Consider the following 19,976-nt stretch of genomic DNA (forward strand, 5'->3'; position numbering starts at 1 on the left):
ACTTTTAATTCTTGAGATATTGAGGTTTATGCTATGTCCGATTTATCTAACTTGTGACGTCACATTGCATAATGAGAGTCAGGAGTATTAGGTATATTTAACGATAATTTACTACACAAGGACAGAGTTTCATTTATTGTGGCGTGTTTAATGGTAAAAAATGCTCCCTATTAGTATCAACCTAAAGTTGTCAGGAAAATGAAGAGTATAAGAAAAAATTTTAGAACTCATTATGTATTATGACGTCACAAGTTGGATGAAATAGAAACAACAGAAACTTCAATATCTCGCGAAGGAAAAGAGATATGCATTAACTTTTTTAGAAAGTACACTGTCATTTCAAAAGTTCTGGTGATTGCAAACATAAAAATTTTTATTGACTGATAAAAGAAACTGCGTCTTCTGAAAGGAATCGTAGACAAGTAAGGATTTTTGTTTTTAATCCACGTGAGACTGATAACTTCGAAGAAGGAAGTTTGTTTTAAATTCATCAAAGATTTTGTAATGGAAATCTAATTTTTGCAGTTGATACCATATTGTATTTTATTGTAGGTTGTTAGAGACATTTTGTGTAGCACAGAAGCAGGTCCTTGCTCTTCTAGTCAAGACACTTTTGGAGCTGAAAGTGCTACCTCTTTGGAAGACAGTGTTAGGGATGTTGAATTTTTTGATGATGTCTTGCGAGTTCAAACAATTGCAGTACAAGCAGAAGTACAGGTATTGAATTTATTTCAATAATTTATTCAAAAGACTTTTTACACTAGTACATTGTAAGATCTAAAGATTATATCTTTTTTTTTGAAGGTTCAGAATGGATTTTGCCAAACTGAAGAAGAATATTGCAGGCAATGTGTTCAATACAAAGAAAACACGAGGCAATTGAAGAGAGAGATTGAAAGCAAGAATGCTATTATCCAACAACTTACTGAAGGTAAATTGTTTCATTACATTCAATTTGGCTTCTTCAAGAGCATATATTCGTGTAGTGTTTCTATGTCATTTAAATAGATATATGGCTGCAATTAAATTACTGAAATATGAGTATTGTAACACCTGTGTACATCATAATTTCATAGAAAAAAAGAAATTTTGTAAACTGGTTGGAACAGTATTAAAATGTGTCAAGGTGGATAATCAGAATGAGGAAGAAAAGCAGGATGGTAGTGATGATGATAACATGGATATGGATATTGACATTGGTAGTGAGATGGAAAATGAAGGTGAAGTTTGATTTCAATGCTAATAGCTGAAATTATACACCACAAATTTATTAACATATTAATATGGTCCATAGGTTCTGACAACTATGACATTGAAACAGATTCTTCCCAAAGTGAAGAGCTAGAATCTGAAGATGAAACAAACCTGGCAAAAAAGTATGACTGTGCTGTACGTATGCATTATTTAGTCTTCCAGTGTTATCAATTATTTTATTTGTGTCTCTCAACAGACAAAATATAATATATACATGTATTGTTCTAACAATCCAGGTGAACAAAGAAGAAAGCAACCTCAGGAAGCAACCAAAGTTTATTGTCACCTTGCCACAGCTGTTGCTCCTGTTTAAAGTATACCCATCATGTGGTACTGATCAGCCAATAGTTGAAGTATCAAAAGTTGGTACTATGGCAGATATAAACATGTCATGTGGCAACCTTAGTTGTAAAAATAGAGAGCACAACTGGAAGTGACAATTATTCCTGTCAGGTTCCCGTATTCCAATGGGAAACTTTCTCCTCTCATTTGCCATTTTATTGTCTGGAGCTTCTGCTAGCAAGGTACTTTGAGTATTCACACACCTGAGTCTTCAAAGCATATCTTTGACCACATTCTTCAAACATCAAAGGGTAAGTGGGTTGTTTTGATTTTCCTAATTACCAAAGTTTGAAGTTGTGTTTTTTTATATTCATTTGATATTTCTTTATCAGCAATTGCTTTTCCCAATGGTCAGGACCCATATGAGGAAATACAAGCTGACCATGTTGGAAACAATAAGGAAGCAGAAGAAAACAGTGGTCATTGCAGGTGATGGCAGACATGACAGCTTGGGCCATTCTGAAAAATATTGTCCTTACACAATATTTTGTTGCTCTGCGTCCATGATTCTCCATTTTGAACTAATTCAAGTATGTCTTATTGACCTTCTTTGTATGACACATTGAGGGTGGTTATATTTACCCCACCCCCTTTTACAGCTTTTACAGTACCGCTCGCGTATTTGTTAACATAATTTTGCGTATGATACGCGAATCATACAAGTCGCTCTCGTATCATACGCGTATCGCTCTCGCATCATACGCGTATCGTTCTTGTATCATACGCGTATCGTTCTCGTATCATACGCGTATCGTTTTCGTATCATACGCTTATCGTTCTCGTATCATACGCGTATCGTTCTCGTATCATACGCCTATCGTTCTCGTATCATACGCGTATCATTCTCGTATCATACGCGTATCGTTCTCGTATCATACGCGTATCGTTCTCGTATCATACGCGTATCGTTCTCGTATCATACGCGTATCGTTCTCGTATCATACGCGTATCGTTCTCGTATCATACGCGTATCGTTCTCGTATCATAAAAGAGAACGATACCATATCTCTAAAGCTTACAATTGTTTGTGAGATGCGATACTTTTTAGTTTTTTTAATCATGTACGAAAATAAATGACGATAGAAGGAAAAGGTATGCCTTGGGATTTATTCAGACTTATATCATATTGTTATAAAAATTTATATTGTGATTACGATGCTCTACAAACATGGCCATTTGAAAAGAAGATCACAACGATGTTAATGGCTTAAGGAAATGGTGATCACATGCTTGATGCTTTTCATTCAGATCCTTAAAGTTCCTTATTTCAGGGACCAGAGTCTGATTTGAATTCATTTGGATTGCCAGCTGTAATTTCGCCGATAGAGAGCTTAAGCAATCTTCTGTTCATTAAAGAGAATACAATGTTTATTAAGTTAATAATTTAATGAACAAAAAATCTAAATACACTTGCGCCTGCTTCTCTACCTTAGACACTGAAAATATTTCAATTCTCTATCAATCTTAAATTATCTTTATACTTAGGCAAACGCAACCCGACCTAAATATGTTGCAAACAACTCTTCTAGCTCTTGCACGTAATTTTCAGTTATGGATAAAAGATTGATGTTACAATAAGATATGAATTATGATCACCATTCTTAAACTGATATGTATGTGGTTGCGTTCTTTATATTAAATCTCTCATCTTTGTAAGGTATGTGACATGTAAAGAACTAAAGCAAGCATAATTTTGTCTTCACAGTCGTCATATATGAAGTCTTATTTCTAAAACGAAGTTAATTTGTCGAAAGTAAAGCGATTTTTCTGAAACTATATTACTAACTTTACATAACAAATTTGCTACTGAAGCATCTCGATAATGTATGACTAAACATTCAAGAAAAATCATATTCAAGTTGATATACCAACTTTCTAACTATTGACAATAAGCTGCATTGTAAAGGACAGTAAAACCTGTTGAAAATATGGAGGAAGCAAAATAACATGAGTACATTTTCTACATGGAGGACGCTGAGTTTTTTTTTATAAACTATACTTGTCTATGGAAAAAGGTGGATCTGTAAAAATTTATGTAGGGATGGGCACATGACCAATCATGCATCACCTCCCTTCTTGCTGACGCCACTTTGTAATAATCTCTGTGTGTCTAGCAAAATGTTGATAGTTGTATACAACAAACCATATATTTTAAAAGTAAGAAAATTTGAAAAATAAGCAAATGTTAAACACAAGAAGAATATATTTTACACACATAGGAAGAACACGACCGAATCTATTTTTGTAAAATGTTGATTCATGCAACACAGTGTGCTTTTAAAATTATACTTTTGATCATGTTTATTTAACAGTTTTAAGGTTTACTTTCATTGCATCCTTTACAGTTGTATCTATAGTGATTTTTATTGAACGTATAAATATTACAATTTCTTACAACTGATGTTTGATATGTATTCATGATTTACAAAGTTTTATTTAATAACAAAGACTTTTTATAATATGAACTGACTTATGCAAGAATATACATGTATGGAATTTTTGATTAATGAAGGGAAAAATTCGTTCACAGTTTCGAAAATCGTGTCTTAATCATTGGCATTGAAATCCTGTCTTAGATAGGTGATTCTCTATTCCTGAGTTTAAACTTGTGAAATTTTATAAGATTTAGCAGTATTCCTTTGGAATTTGACTATTCTCAATGTTATTATGTACTCTGCATGAGGTTCTTATTTATGTATTTTTATTTCTATAACAATTATTTTTAGTCAGTGATGTATACTTAGTTATATAACTAGAATGTTCTACATAAATGTCATTAATGTTTTTTAATACTGTTGGTTGAAGGAGATCCTGACTCACTCTTCATCTTCGTTCGCTATTCAAATGTGTTTATGTAACAAAACTAACAAGGATAAAAGATTGATGTTACAATAAGGTATGAATTACGATCACCATTTTTAAACTGATATGTATGTGGTCGCGTTCTTTATATTAAATCTCTCAATTTTTGTTGGGTATGTGACATTTCAAGAACTGAAGCAGGCAAAATTTGGTCGACTAGGTTGTCATATATGAAGTCCTACTTCTAAAACAAATGTAATTCTACAAAAGTAAAGCAAGATTTTATATCTACATTACCGACATAACAAATTTGCTAAAGAAACATCTAGATGAAGTATGAATAAACATTTATGAGAAATCATATCTAAGTTTATATTTAAACTTTTTAACTATTGACCATAAGCTGCTTGGTAAAAGAACAGTAAAATCTATTCAAAAGTATGGGGGAAGGCAGAATAACATGAGAATATTTTCTATTTGTAAGATGCTGAATTTTTCTTTGTAAACTGTAACTTACACTAGTGCCAGTCCCAAAAAATCGAAACAATATTGTTGTTAATGTAAACTTAAGAACGCGTAATCTATTGTTAATTCTAAGTCTTTATTGAAAATATACGAATCATTGCGATCTGGATATAAACAAGAACAATTGGTAATGATACTTTACTTATATTCTGTTGTTTTGTTTGTTGTTTATTCATTTCCTCTCTAATTCGAAGTACATTTTCTGTATGTATCTAGTTGACATCTACTATCAATAATAACAAACGTTGCTTGTGGATGCCAGAACTTTTATGCTGCGGGAGTTATACAAACTATACTTGTCTATAGAAATTATGGGAATACGTGAAAATTTATGTAGAAAGGGGAACATGTCCAATTGTTCATCACCTCCTTTCTTTGCCGACGCCACTTTTGACTAATCTCTGTGTGTCTTAAAAAAGGTTGATGATTGCATTCAACAAACCATTTACTTTGAAAGTAAAGAAATTAGGAAAATAAGCAAATGTTACACACAGGAAGAATTTATATATACAGAGGAAGAACACGACCAAATCTATTTTTTGTGAAATGTTCATTCATGCAGCACTGTGAGCTTTTAAAATATATACTTTTGATCATGTTAGTTTAACAGTTTTAAGGTTTACTTACATTGCATCCTTTACGGTTGTATCAACTGTGTTTTTTTATTCATCTTAAGAAACTATAAGTGCGTGCAGTTAATTCTTGATGTGTTTCATGAATTGCAAAGTTTTCTTTACTAACAAAGATTTTTTGTAATATGAACTGACTAATACAATAATATACATACATAAAAGATAAACGTTTCTCCGGATTTTTAAATGATTTTTTATTGAGCTTTCGACTCGTTGCTTCGAGCCTTCATCAGAATGAGGATATTTAATAATATACATCTATTGAATTTTTGATTAATAAAGGGAACATTCATTTACAGTAACGAAAATCGTGTCTTAATCATTGACATTCAAATCCTGTCTTAGACAGGTGATTCGCTATTCCTGAGTTAAAACTTGTGAAACTTTATAAGATTTAGCAGCAGTCCTTTGGAATTTGACTTATCTTAATGTTAAATATGTACTCTGCGTGAGGTTCTTATTTATGTATTTTTATTTCTATAACAACTGTTTTTTAGTCAGTGAGGTATACTTAGTTATAGAATAGTACTGTTTTTTGAAGGAGATCCTGACTCACTCTTCATCTTCGTTCGTTATTTTAATGTGTTTATGTAACAAAACTCATATGAATAAAAAGTTGATGTTTCAATAATGTATGAATTATGTTCACCATTTTTTAACTGATATGTATGTAGTCGCGTTTTTTATATTAAATTTCTCATCTTTTGCTAGGGACGTAACATGTAAAGAACTAAAGCAAGCATAATTTTGTCCACACGATCGTCGTATATGAAGTCTTATTTCTAAAACAAAGGTAATTTTACGTAAATTAACCTAGATTTTGTATTTACATTTCTAACTTAACAAATTTGATACCAAAGCATTGCGTAGTATGAAGTATGACTATAAACAAATCAATGTTTATTTCCATTCCAAATGAAAATCGTTTGAATGATTCTATAAGTGACTTTTAAAGCTATATTTAATACCACGACTGGAAAGTAGGTTTCATTTTTTGTTTCAAATTATCCACAATAAAAATGCGGCTCTTACACGAAGAAAAGGTTTGATAATAAATAATTCTGAGACAGTGATACTCTTGACATTCACAGAAGCCACGTCATAATGTGACATTTCTTTTTAAATATAATTAAACTTAAGTAAACAGTACAATGTACAAATGTAAAGTAAAGATTAGGTTCCAGAGAGAAAATGAACTTATCATAACGTATATATTTCATCACTAATCATTATTTTAATATAATTACACTTTAGTAAACAGTACAATGTATAAATGTAAAGTAAAGATTATGATCATATAGTCAAAATGAACGCCAGATAACGTACATATTTCATCATCATTCATTTTTCACGCCATTTATTCTTAGATGAACTTTGATTTAGCATGTACACTGAGAAACTGAAATCAAGATACTTGTTTTGCTTTGCAACGTGTCTAACTGTTTTAGTTACTTGAATTAAATCGTGTAACAACACAAAGTAGAGAAATTTCACTGACTGTCAGGCCAGGCCCACCGTGAGGTGATAGGCAAGGGGTATTTTGCCTTGGATCAGTAATATAATACGGGCCGGCACCTTCCCATTTGGACAAATGAAAATAGCAAAATTGAAGTTAATAGAAAAAGTAATGAATGTTTTGTGTATTATTTGTACTTTCCTTACGTTATCTCATCAGGCAGAAGACATTCATCAAGTTTTTAGAATTTCTCGTAGCATCTTCAAACGGAATCACACTTTTAGTGTTATCAATATGAGTAGGCATGTGGCTAGGATGTAAAATTTCGAAGTCCAACAACATTTTTTTGAGGGGGAGCAGTTGTAGACGTCATGTTATACTGTATTATAACAATAATATAATTTATCACTAGTTAGTTTTTGTGCTTAGTCGCTGTACATGCGCGGCTAACCACTATGCCATACTGAAAAAGTGTCTGAGTGAGGCAGTGAGGTAGGCAGTGTTTCTTCGTCGTGATATCCTCGGCTGTGTCATCGGTGATAGTCGCATATGCGAACGATCACGAATAGAATTGTTTTAAGTAAAGTCAATACTTATGTTGTTCTTCAATTACCTATGATTTAGAGCGTATAATATGCACTTTGTTTTAGTGACTATAGTAAAAACCATGCAGCTGAAAATATCATTCATTTATACATTCATTTTTACTGGTGATTACAGACGTCAAGTATATTTCGTTTGGGTAAAAAATACAAGGAACTGGATACTCTGTGCAGTCCGTACTTGTATTTTGTTCTGTATTTGATTCACATGTCGCGTTGTTTATCTGTCACCCTGTTTTCTGTGTTTTGGTGAGGAAAATGTAAAGCAGATAGGAGATAGTTTTCTTTATTTTCATTTCAATGAGTATTGATGACGATTTGGATTTAACAGATTGTCAAGAATGACGAAGAATGTAAATATATGATTAAAGTCAAGCTATGGTCCTATGGAGGACTACTGCAGTTTAGCGGACACCTTAGACGCTGACCCAAACCCTACCCTATAATCCCAAACAAAAACGAGCCCGCCGTCACAAGCGGTTCAGGTGTCCGCTAAACTGCAGTCTATCAAAAATTTAAATTGGAACAGATTCATCAGCAATATAGTCCTATCAAAATGTTAATAAGAAAATATTCATACAATACAGCAAACCAGTTTTATATATCCTGTTAAAAGAACGACGTATGTCTTCACCACACAATTGTTAGACAAACAAGATATATTATTTATTAACTAGGAGCTACTATCGCAAAATACTTGCTGCCTCTCGCGCCGAGTAGACGAAAATATTATAATTTCAAGTGTTTTTTTATTGTATTAAGTTAACTATTTTAATGCCTTGATGTAAGATTAATTACTGGGTGATATCACTAGGCTGTGAACACCATTTTTTCGAGGGAAAGAAATGAAGCACTTAAGTCTTATAAATTTCTTGTAATATTGTTTTTTATTAATCCCCTTCATGTTGCGTTAATTTTTCACATTGAAAATTGATGCTTTTTGCAAAAACTCATTCTTAATATTTAGTTTGAAAAATGGCTTCACCTCCTACAAAATTGAAGTTTGAGATAAACGGATCTCGTTTAAGTAAACTGTTGATAAATAAAGGAACACAAGCTTTGAAAACAACATTGCAGTTTATGATAAGCTTTCGCTCGTCAAACCTAAGCGATGAACTTAATAAACCCTCAAATAAAAGTAAATTGGAATCATTAAGAAAAAGAAGCGTCATCAACAAAGAGCAATGGAACCTTCTTTATCCACCAACTGGTTTGCCAGATCTTGAAAACTTTGATATTTCCTTAATGACTGTCTTATTGCGTAACATATGTTGTCTAACAGCGCCACATGGTGGATGGGATAATCTTCCTTTCTCTTCAGATACTTCAGTCTCAGCAAATATTGCAAGAATAAAGTTTTATCGAAACAAAGTGTACGGTCACATAACCACAACTAGTGTAGATGACAGTGAGTTTGAGCATTTGTGGCAGGAAATTTCAAAAGCATTGGTTGGTCTGGGTATTCAACAAACTGAAATAGATGAATTGAAGGAAGCTCGTCTCAGTCCTGATGAAGCAAATTATATTGAAATGTTAAAAAACTGGTGTACTGTTGCTAAGAAAACAAAAGAAGATGTGGAAGATATAAAAAATGACGTGGAGGAAATTAAAGAAATCGTGTCAACAAAAGCTGAAGTTTTTGGAGTAAGAGAAATGTTGCAGGACAAAACATATTCAGATGTCGAAAAGCTTGGAAAGTGTAATTTTAACTTTCTCATAAAAGATCTTAACAAAAAATACCTTGAAGGCACTAGACAATGGTTATTTGAAAAACTCGACATTTGGTTTAATGATAGAAGTGAAGATTCTTCTAATGTCATGATTTTGATTGCCGGTCCTGGCGTTGGTAAAAGTGTGTTTGCTGCTGAGGTGTGTCGACGATATTCTGAAAAGAAGAAACTTGCTGCTTGTCATTTCTGCAGATATAATAGATCAGATGAGAGGAATCCTCGAATATTGATAGAATCATTGGCCAGTAACATGTGTGATACAATATCAGATTTTAAATCTAAACTGAATGAAGAATTACAGAGAAACAATTCCTACAAATCAGTCACCGATGCATTCCTTGTTTTATTAAATAATCCATTGCATTCGTTAAAAGATCAAAAACCAATGCTTTTGGTTATTGATGCCTTAGATGAAAGCCAAGTTGATGGCAAAAGTGAATTGTTGGAATTGATTGCAGATGAGTTTGACCGACTGCCTAAATGGATTAAAATCTTCATCACCAGTCGTCCAGAACTTCCTGTTCGAAAGGAGTTGAAAGTCATGAATCCTGTGGAAATTACAACTCGTCCTCGTGATGAAAACAACGAAAAAGACCTGCAGAAGTATTTGAGACATCAGTTGAATAATCGGGTGCAGGAAGATCCCCACGTTCTTCAGTCATTAGTTAAAAGATGTGAGGGATCATTTTTTTACGCGTATTACGCGCAACTGAGCTTGAAAAAAGAAAATACTGAGCTTACTCACAAAAACATTCAACAATTGTTCCCTAGTGTGTTAAGCGGTGTTTACACAAAGCAATTCAAAAGAGTAAAAGAATTGTTAACGAAGAAAAGTCTCAGAAATCCTCTTATGTCTGAAACTACTTTCATGCAATTTCTTGAATTGTTGGCTGCCTGTAGGGAGTTTTTACCATTAACTTTACTGTTTAGCTATATAGGTTTTTCTGGTGACATCAAGTTTGAAGTTCGCAGTAAAATCATTGAACTGCTATCTGAAATTTTGCCAGTTTACGATGATTGCTTAACCGTGTATCACAAATCTTTAAGTGATTGGTTGAAATCAGATGGTTACGAACAGCATGAGTTTACAGTTAATCCAAAAAATGGTCATAAGTTCTTATGGCATGCTTGTGAGAAAGTGTTTGAACAAATGAAGTGTATGAACATTTCAGAAGATCAGATGAACGCTGCTATGATTAAATATGCTTTGAAGAATGGAGTCCACCATATGATTGAATGTGGCGAAAAGGTTGAATTTAGTTGGGAAGAAGATGTCAAAGTGGTTGATGCGAGGTTAATGGTTGTGGAAGACAATGACATGCATACCATTAGGTCTGAATTACCATTAGGTATGGTTTTCCACTTTTAACGCTATGTACTAAACTTTATGGTTTTACTGTATGCGTTTACTGAATATACTTTAAAGTAGTATATTCAAAATGTTTCATCACACCAACAAATTTTCTTCTCGAAAATTGTTATACATTTATAGAGACTGTATACTACATCTTTCAAAATACCTTTGTTTTCTAAACGTTTTCAATGCACCATATGTATAGTACATCTTTCAAAATACCTTTGTTTTCTAAACTTTTTCACTGCACCATATGTATAGTACATCTTTCAAAGTATCTTTGTTTTCTTAACTTTTTCACTGCACCATATGTATAGTACATCTTTCAAAATACCTTTGTTTTCTAAACTTTTCACTACACCATATCGAAAGTGAGATTTTTAATTCAGGTGGTTCTAAACCAGCAGCACCAACACAGTCCCGTGTATCTGAAACACACCCTATGGTCACTCCTTCTCAATCAACATCCTCCAGAGTCCCTAGTGAACCTACTAACAATGACCCTAAGCAACCTCCCGCTTTACCAATACATACTCCAAGAACGCGGTCAGTTCTTTCAAGAACACCTCCAGATCTTTCAAGAACACCCATAGTTTCTCCAAGAACACCTCCAGATCCTACAAAAACACCCCTATTTCTTCCGGAAACACCTCCAGATCCTTCAAGAACACCCCTAGTTCCTCCAGGAACACCTCCACATCCTAGAAAACACCCCCAGATCCTACAAAAACACCTCTAGTTCTTCCAAGAGCACCTCCACATTCTAGAAAACACCCCAGATCCTACAAAAACACCTCTAGTTCTTCCAAGAGCACCCTCAGATACTTCAATAACACCAACAGTTCCTCCAAGAACACCCTCAGATCTTTCAAGAACACCAACAGTTCCTCCAAGAACACAACCGGTTTCTCCAATGCCACCCCAGCGTGAGAATGATAGTAAACTTGAAGAGACATTAAAAGGACTTACTTTAAAGAGAGATCAGTATAAATTAGCTGCTCGCAATTGTAACAGAAGTGGTGACAAAGAAAATGCAAAAAAATATTTGATTATATCGAAGGTGAGTTATTTTAAAGGAACGGAAATGAAATTTAAGTGGAAGCATTGTCTTGCATTCTCCACAAGTCTTTTTATGGTGTTCTACAAATACGCGAAATTGATTCCTAATCCTAATCCCTAAGCCTAATCCTTAATCTTATTGTTGTAGATTAAATCAAAGCTCTATTTGTTGAATAAGTGATTGGTTAAAACTTTTGTTTAGGACTTCGATGTTGTCATTCAAGCTGTAAAGGATGGAAAAGATGTTGATCTCATACAATGCCCTCCCCTCCCTGGATTTCCAGGTAAAAGAATGATAACCGGGGTTGATATACAAGCTCAAAGTTCTGTTAGCTAAATATGAGTTGATGTAAAACTTTCAACACATTTTTACCATAAAATTTAAATTTCATTTCATCTACTATGTCGAGCGAAGGACCGATCAGTTACGTAAAATTTAGGTTGTCAGCCAGTTACGTTAACAAACCCAAAGCTCCTCAAGTATCTCATGCCCAGACTTCTTCCACAACTCTTCCAGAATCTGATGCCTAGACTTCTTTCCTTAATTGTCTTCCCTTATTTAAAACTGATCAACAATTATTCAACATTTCTTCATAGAATTTAATTTGAAAAGCCAATTTCTTGATGAACATTACAACATTAAAAAAGACATACATGAAAAATTCAAAAGGTATGTTTAGAAAAACAAAATTCTTTGTCATCGTCTGTGTTAGCTGTAAACTGGGTATATGAATGGATAACAAATGTTTATAGATACTGATAAGCACATTGTTTTTAATTTAGATTCTTTATCCTATTTTTCATTTTATTATAAAGCATATCTTGGATATGTGGCAACTATGGAACAGTTACAAAAAACAAAATTATACCATATCCTCATTTGTATATCACAGTTGATGGTGATGAAGGAAGGTCCGATGAAGATTTAAAGAAAGAAATTGACAAGATATTTGAATGGGAAGCATCAAAATTCATTGAAATCAGGCGTAAACCTTACAAAAAACCAAAGATTCGATATTTATCAAACTTCCGCGCTGTTCAAAATGATGATGCACCAAATCCAATGCAAAGCCCTAATGATGTTGTTTTGGAAAACCAATCAACCAGTAGCTCTCATGGTACAATGACAATGTTCTGTGGCAAAAAACAAGAAGTATTACGCCTTGACATGCGCACATGTTGCTTATGGCGCAAGTGACATGGTGGACAGTGCATTGGCTTTTAACCAGGAAAATGCCTTTTTGGCCTTTCGCGGTGCCGTTCAATACCTTAATGAAGGTACAGCTTATTTTTACAAACTACCAAACAGTGGTAATGAATTTCTACTTCCCTCTTTTCCTAATGGCGTGTTTGGTCATTTTGACGGAGAAGTTGATATTGTGAGAATTTTCATCGGTGATGAACGTTTTTTTCATTTTTATGGAGGAGATGACATGGAAGATTTTGCCTTGACTTTAGATCAGGCAAATGAAGAACTTTACGAAAGAATCGAAAATGGAGATGAATCTGTGAAAGTTCGTACAGATTATCATAACATTGCATTTATAAGTGAACGATGTTGTTCTCACTTGACAAAGTCTTCAAATGAAAAAGAGAGAGAAATCATTTTTCGAAATGCAGTGAAGGTCAGAAGTAATTGCCAATTTCTAAAAAAAGGTGACTCTGGTGTACTTGTTTATTTTTTGGATGAACAAGAAAATTGGCAGCCATTTGCATATGGTGTATGTGAAATACATGATGATGATGATGTCGATGATGGTGAGAGTAGTTGTGTTGATGGTGGTAATGTGTATGATGATGATGGTGGTGATGGTGGTAATGTTGATAATGATGATGGTGGTGATGGTGGTAATGTTGATGATGATGGTTATGATGATGATGATTATGGAGTTGATGATGGTGGTGGTGGTGATGGTGGTGGTGATAATGGTGGTTATGATAGTGATATTGAAAGTGATCGTGGGGGTGATGGTGAGGGTGATGGTGATAATGTGATATTTGAAGGTCCACGTATGAAGACCTTCATATGTTTGAAATTAGATAAAGCTTTAACTGCTGTTAAATTGGACGATTGTGAATACTTCAGATCAGAGATCTAAGCAGCAATCCAATGTCATCGGAACAAGACCAAACGATAGCACAAGTTTCTACTAACATTGACAAGAAATAATGAGACATAAGATTGTTTCTGAATGTTTTGAATTGGATCTGCTGGTGGATAAAATATCTTTTCTTCATGAATAATCATTTCTATTTTTATTATTATTTATTTCGAATATTTATTTACCTTTTCTAATGTAACTGCACGCGTATGCGCAAACGTCCCAATCATAATTTATACCGATAATATGTATGTAAACGCTTATTGAGACATCTTGTCAGTCAATCTTAAGTCGATCTTAAGCAGCATTGCAAATAAAGAAGTTTGATAAACTTACTAAGTTTAAGAAAAATATGAAAATCAGTACCTGGATTGTTTTACGAATGTATGCCATTTTTGTAAAAACAATCCACTATTACGAAAAGTTTTGGAATCGTAAAACGTACATGTTTGGACGGGCCCATACAATAAAAGAGGAATCATATATTCATGTTACCCTTAAAAGCTATTAATTTCAAAGGAGCTAAATGCAGCAAAACTTGCATAAAGCTGAATGACTTGTAAAATGTGCATAGAATGCAATATCGTAAACATCTTGATCGCTTTTTCAAAAAAGATTGTTTCTGAGATGATAGTCGTTGATCGATGCAATTGACGTCATATTATTTCGGTCAGGTTTTCATTGTTGTTTCGTTCATCACAAACGTCAACTTTGTTCCTTCTGAAAACGTCATTGTTGAATTGTAATAATCTTCATATTTTGAGCGAAAATTCTTTATCGCTCACCTAGCTATTTCATCCGACAGCATTTAGTCAATAACCAGATCTTTTTCTTTCCAAACATGCCCTTTTTCCCAACTTTTACGCGTCCAGCAGCGATAGGCTCGTCTCGGAGGTGTTTTCTTCTTTAAGTTTGAAGGCTGCTTTATCATCATGGAAAACAACGAGTTTACGAAAGAATTATTTATGGTCGTGACAAAACACAGTAGAATTGCTTGATAGTATTAGTGTAGGACACTGGATTCGGTCACAACGCAGGTCAGCGGTAATTTTCTGCTAACGTCATACATGTTTCCAACCCTCGATGTTAAACAATTTAAATTTTCCGTCAAAATGATGGAATACTCTTCCAGAGTTTTGGTGATTTATGCGGTAATGAGCTCTTGTTTTCAATTTGGCTTGCATAACTTCGAAAATTGAAATCTTTTGGGAAGATCTTACATTTCGTCAAAATATTTACTTTTAAGCCGATTTGTGAGACTGAATTAATTAATTTTGTCAGACAATGAGTTCAACTGCTGAGCCGATATCTTAATGAGAAATTCCTATATATTTTTTGTCATACACATTTTGAATGATTGTTCTTGGTGGAAGTTGCGTTGCTAAGTTAGCAGACAGATATCGTATATCCTAAAAATTATGTTGTAACACCATCTCTCAAATGTAGACCAATAACCGAATATTAAAATTGGCTTTACTACAAGTTTACATTGTGCTTACGTACTGAAAATTTGGTACTGAAATGGTCTCTCCTGGTGTCGTTATACTCAGTTGTTATTGCTTGCAAAGCTGTCGGTCCTAGAGCGTTAATTGCTTGGGGGGGCGGGGGGAGGGAGGGGTTCATACTCTCAGTTGTGTCCTTCTGATTTCATTTTGAAAAAATTTTAACTCAAGAGAAATCTATGTGCGAACTTTTTAAAAGAAAGCAGTCCTGCTCTGGTTGCACAACTGAATATATAAGTAAATACCCCCCACTCACAAAAAAGACGTACAAAACCAAACCTAAAAACAACAAAAAGCAACACAAATAACGCTCTAGTTACGGCCCTCTTTGTTTGTATCTTTCACAGTCACATTATCGTCCATGGAAAATGGTATTAGTTGATGATTACTTTCATTATAATGCGTCATTATGTTTATAGGATATTTAGAATTTTGTAAGATTATCGTAACTATGTTTTAAGAGAATACATCAAACAAATTACCTAAAACTCTCGAAAAACTCTGTAAAGAAATTATTCTGTAACCATAAATGCAACTTACTGTATTGAAAAATACCTATTATATTGCATGGATTAAAATTTAGCCAATGCTAAAACAACTATTAGAAATAAGAATCCTTTGAAACAAATCACTCTCTCAGAAGTAACTTCCATTTGAGTCAACTAATTTGGAAATCGAAATATTTTGAGCGGCTTCTTGCGAAACTCTTCTGCAATTCATAAAAGCGCTTCTTTCCTCTCCGTCCCAGGCCACTTATTTTGAAACGCATCCTTGCATCACAAAGAAAATTCCAATAATGTACCATCACACGAATCATTTGACAACAAGGTAGTTGGTGAACGCGTTATTATCAAAGAATTTACCTAGCAGGCACAAATAGGATGAATCTCTGAGAGTTTGAGGATAAAAATAAGGTGTTCTACATCTTATAAGGTACGTAAATAAGCCTGTTGTTCTTCGTGATGTGTGTATAGCGATCAAATAAGATTAACCTTTGTATGTATGTCATAAAGTCAAATTTCATGCTTAGTGCATGACTTGTCTTTAGAAATTTTAATGCCATAATGAAATGTGTAAATTTTAATCCTTTTCAGTAAATTTCAAATAAAAAACTATTATTCTCGCAGTCAGGAACACAGTTACATAGCATGGGTAAATATGAACATCAGATCAGCAATTGTTTGTTAAATTATTCGTCAAATGACGTTTAATTTTGACGGTTCTGGTTTTGAATGGGTTGAGTACATTTTGAATAATCGGGTGCAAGGATATCGCTACGCTCTATTTCTATTGATTGAAAAATGCAAGGGTTCGTTTCTGTACGCTTACCACGCACAAAAGAGTTAAAAAAAAGAAAAAACGGAGCTAACTGTCGAGAATATTAAACAATTGGTTCCTACTGGGTTGAGTAAATTTTACACAGAACAATTCAAGAGATTAAATAAATTATTGAAAGAAACAATTTTATCAACACACAAAACCGTTATTTCCGATAAAAACTTTACGGAATGTCTTGCAGTGTTGGTGACTTATCAAAGTACTTTGCCTTTGTCTTTTCTTTTTCAATGTTTAGGTTTTCCTGATGACATGAAGCTTAAAGATCGTATTAAAATACATGAAGTGCTATCTCAATTTTTTCCAATTTAAGATGATTATTTGACCGTGTATCACAAATCTCTCATTGATTGGTTAAAATCAGATGGTTATGAAGAGCACGAGTTTACAGTTGATCCCAAAAATGGTCATACGTTCTTATGGCATGCTTGTGAGAAAGTGTTTGAACACATCAAGTCGATGAACATTTTTGAAGATCAGATGAACACTGCTTTGATTAAATATGCTTTGGAGAATGGAATATTTCATATATCACACGAAGATGTTGATTGTCGTAAGGATGGTCGCTTGTTTTACATGTGAAAATTACCAAAAGTGAAAAACCTTTGATCTCTGGACGAACTTTATGTTGATGGTTTACTTTTTAATACAAATGTATGGTCAGATAATTTGGTTATTTTTATTATATATTAAACGTTGACTACATAGAAATGAAATAATGTCGACAACTCATTCATTGTGAGTCATTTGACAATATGGTGTCGTTATAGATGAAAATTATTTTGTTTAAATTATAGAGTGACTTTCTTTGAACATTCTTTCGAAAACTGTAAATAAAATTTACCTTACGCATGTTAATATTGTAGAAACAAGTTTTGTATGATGTTAAAAATTCACATTTATAGAACACCATCATGATATCATGTCATATCATTGGGTTTTATGGTCATTAGTTGAAAAATGTGAGAGATCATTTTTGTACGTTTATTATGTACATATGACCTTAAAGATAGAAAATGTTTTATACTGTCAACAATTCCCGTATGTAAAAACATCATCATGACGTCATGTCAATAACTGTGATAAAAATTAATGAATAAAACTTTTATGATTTTGACACAAGTTCATTCGAACTGAAGAATTGAGTCTTTTCGAGTAAAATTTTTTTGATAAAAATATTGAAGAATGATAAACTTCACTTTCTATTTTCATTTTTTAAAATAAAATTTATCATTATAATGTTGATGGAAATACAACGTTCACAACAATAAACGTTTTAAATTAAATGGTTTGAACCCGGGAGTATCGTTACATGTTTGTAGATGTAGATCGTCCTGGTTGGTATAGTCCTGAGAAGGACTGTTTTTGTTGTTGTTGACTGACGTTTCGACAACCTTAACGGTAGTCCTTCTCAGGACTATACCAGTCCCGAGAACAGCCTTGTCGAAACGTCAGTCAACAACAACAAAAACAGTCCTTCTCAGGACTATACCAACCAGGACGATCTACATTTACAAACATGTAACGATACTCCCGGGTTCAAACCATTTACTTTAAAGTAACAGGTTTTGTTAACACCTTCGTAATGTGAAGGATTTTACTATTCGCGACTAAAAGAGTTAAATTTAGAATGGGAAATATGTTCAGAAAAGATTAAATATTAAGGTTACACCACAAATGGAATGATAAAAAGTTATGAAAAGAACATTGTATAACATGTATGAACATTTATGTTGGACTATGAAAACTGACTACATTCTACAAATATGGAAAAGAGGCAAATGCAAAAGAGGAGAATGGAAGAATATGATCCAGGTTTTAAAGTTCGTAAGTAGAGTAGACAAGTTTTAAATTTAGTTTGCATGAGTATGAGGTTATTATGAAGGATCACAGTGGTCTATTTCTACAATTTGAAGATAAAAAACTAGGATTTTGTGATTAAATCTTTCAATTTTTTGTTGTCAATGTAAGTGGTCAAGTGCTGCAAGTAAATAGTTGGTTTTCACTCGCTTTTTTTAAAGGCATACTAAAATATTTCAGTTTCTAAAGAAAAATTACAACACAATAGTTTATTTTAAAAAGCGTTCATTGAATTTCTAAAAGAAAAAAATGTCGCTAAGTAATTGCACGAAACATAAAAACTTGTGGGATCAACAAAAAAGCAAGAGACACCAAGTAACCGGAGTCAGATTGGAAAAGAAAAATTTTAAACTACGACGTTATTTGAAACTGAATCAAAGGTTTTACCAAAATCAAAGAAGACCACTCGAACAAAATCTGTATGCTCGTTCAACCATTTTAACCAAAGATACCGACGTTTGTAACCCCTAAAACTTAACTAACATATGTTACTGAAAGTAGTTAACAAAAAATGGAAAATGCCAAATGAGAAATTAATTTAACCTACTGCAGAGAAGCCTATACACCTCATCAAACAAGCCTTTGTTAAAAGATATTATATCTTTTCTTATATGAAGTACGCAAACTCAATGTTTCCTGTTTCTAGTTTGTATTTGCATTTTTATTTGAGGGAGAAACTTTTCCTTCTTGTTTCAATGTAATAAACCATATTTGATCATATGTACTTTGCTTGAAGTTTTCTCTTATGCCAAAGAAGACAAATACCTCCAAAGTTTGAACGCTTCTACCAAGGTATTTATGTAAACAACTAATATTTGAAATACCATCGATCAATTTTCTATAAAAGTAATTTCATATGGATATGGTTTCAAATTCCATTCCATTGATGTAGACATAGTTTTAAACTTATGTCATAAGTGATAAATTACTGGAAATACTAAAAGACATGAATACAAACACAAATCTGTATTTTACTGTACATATTATCAATACATTATTTGATAATGAAGTACATTTGAAAACATTTTCTTGTCTGCATTCTCAGATATTCACACTCTAAATATATAGTTTATTTATCTGTTCTAATTTGTCTAGTAAAATTTTAAATTTTAAAGATGACATTCATATCAGTAGACACTGGTCTGTACTAATATATAATAGTTTGGTTAAAATAAAGTGAATGATTTAAACCTGGGAGTATTGTTACATGTTTGTATATGTAGATTGTTCAGATTTGTGCATTCATGAGAAGGATTGTTGTTGTTGATGTTAATTGATGTTTTGTAATTCTTAGTGGTAGTCATCTCCAGAATAAAGTGAGGAGTAAAAGTCAGGTTTTCCATATTTGTTGTCAGGTTGATACGTCATCATATATTGTGTGTACAGGAAATTTGTCTGTGTGTGAATGTCAATTGTGTATT

General features: G+C 33.1%; 3 protein-coding genes across 3 annotated transcripts in view; all 3 read left to right on the forward strand.

The window, feature by feature from the left end:
* The window catches only part of LOC124456230, a 156,674-nt gene that overhangs the window by 36,841 nt on the left and 99,857 nt on the right, over positions 1–19,976 (forward strand). The gene's annotated exons all lie outside the window — the stretch shown is intronic.
* On the forward strand, positions 233–2,029 carry LOC124456228. Its single transcript, XM_047006714.1, has 8 exons — positions 233–251; positions 391–422; positions 553–717; positions 805–931; positions 1,077–1,220; positions 1,295–1,389; positions 1,491–1,620; positions 1,929–2,029. The coding sequence occupies exons 1-8, from the start codon at positions 233–235 to the stop codon at positions 2,027–2,029; spliced, it is 813 nt and encodes a 270-aa protein (XP_046862670.1).
* Positions 6,309–12,773, forward strand: LOC124456247. The gene is made up of 6 exons (XM_047006735.1): positions 6,309–6,348; positions 8,581–10,692; positions 11,087–11,757; positions 11,959–12,040; positions 12,354–12,426; positions 12,573–12,773. Exons 2-3 carry the CDS (start codon positions 8,589–8,591, stop codon positions 11,434–11,436), a joined length of 2,454 nt encoding a protein of 817 aa, XP_046862691.1. The 5' UTR covers positions 6,309–6,348; positions 8,581–8,588; the 3' UTR covers positions 11,437–11,757; positions 11,959–12,040; positions 12,354–12,426; positions 12,573–12,773.

This window comes from Xenia sp. Carnegie-2017, unplaced genomic scaffold (genome assembly GCF_021976095.1).
Source record: "Xenia sp. Carnegie-2017 unplaced genomic scaffold, XeniaSp_v1 HiC_scaffold_44, whole genome shotgun sequence".
In the NCBI taxonomy this organism is placed as follows: Eukaryota; Metazoa; Cnidaria; class Anthozoa; order Malacalcyonacea; family Xeniidae; genus Xenia; species Xenia sp. Carnegie-2017.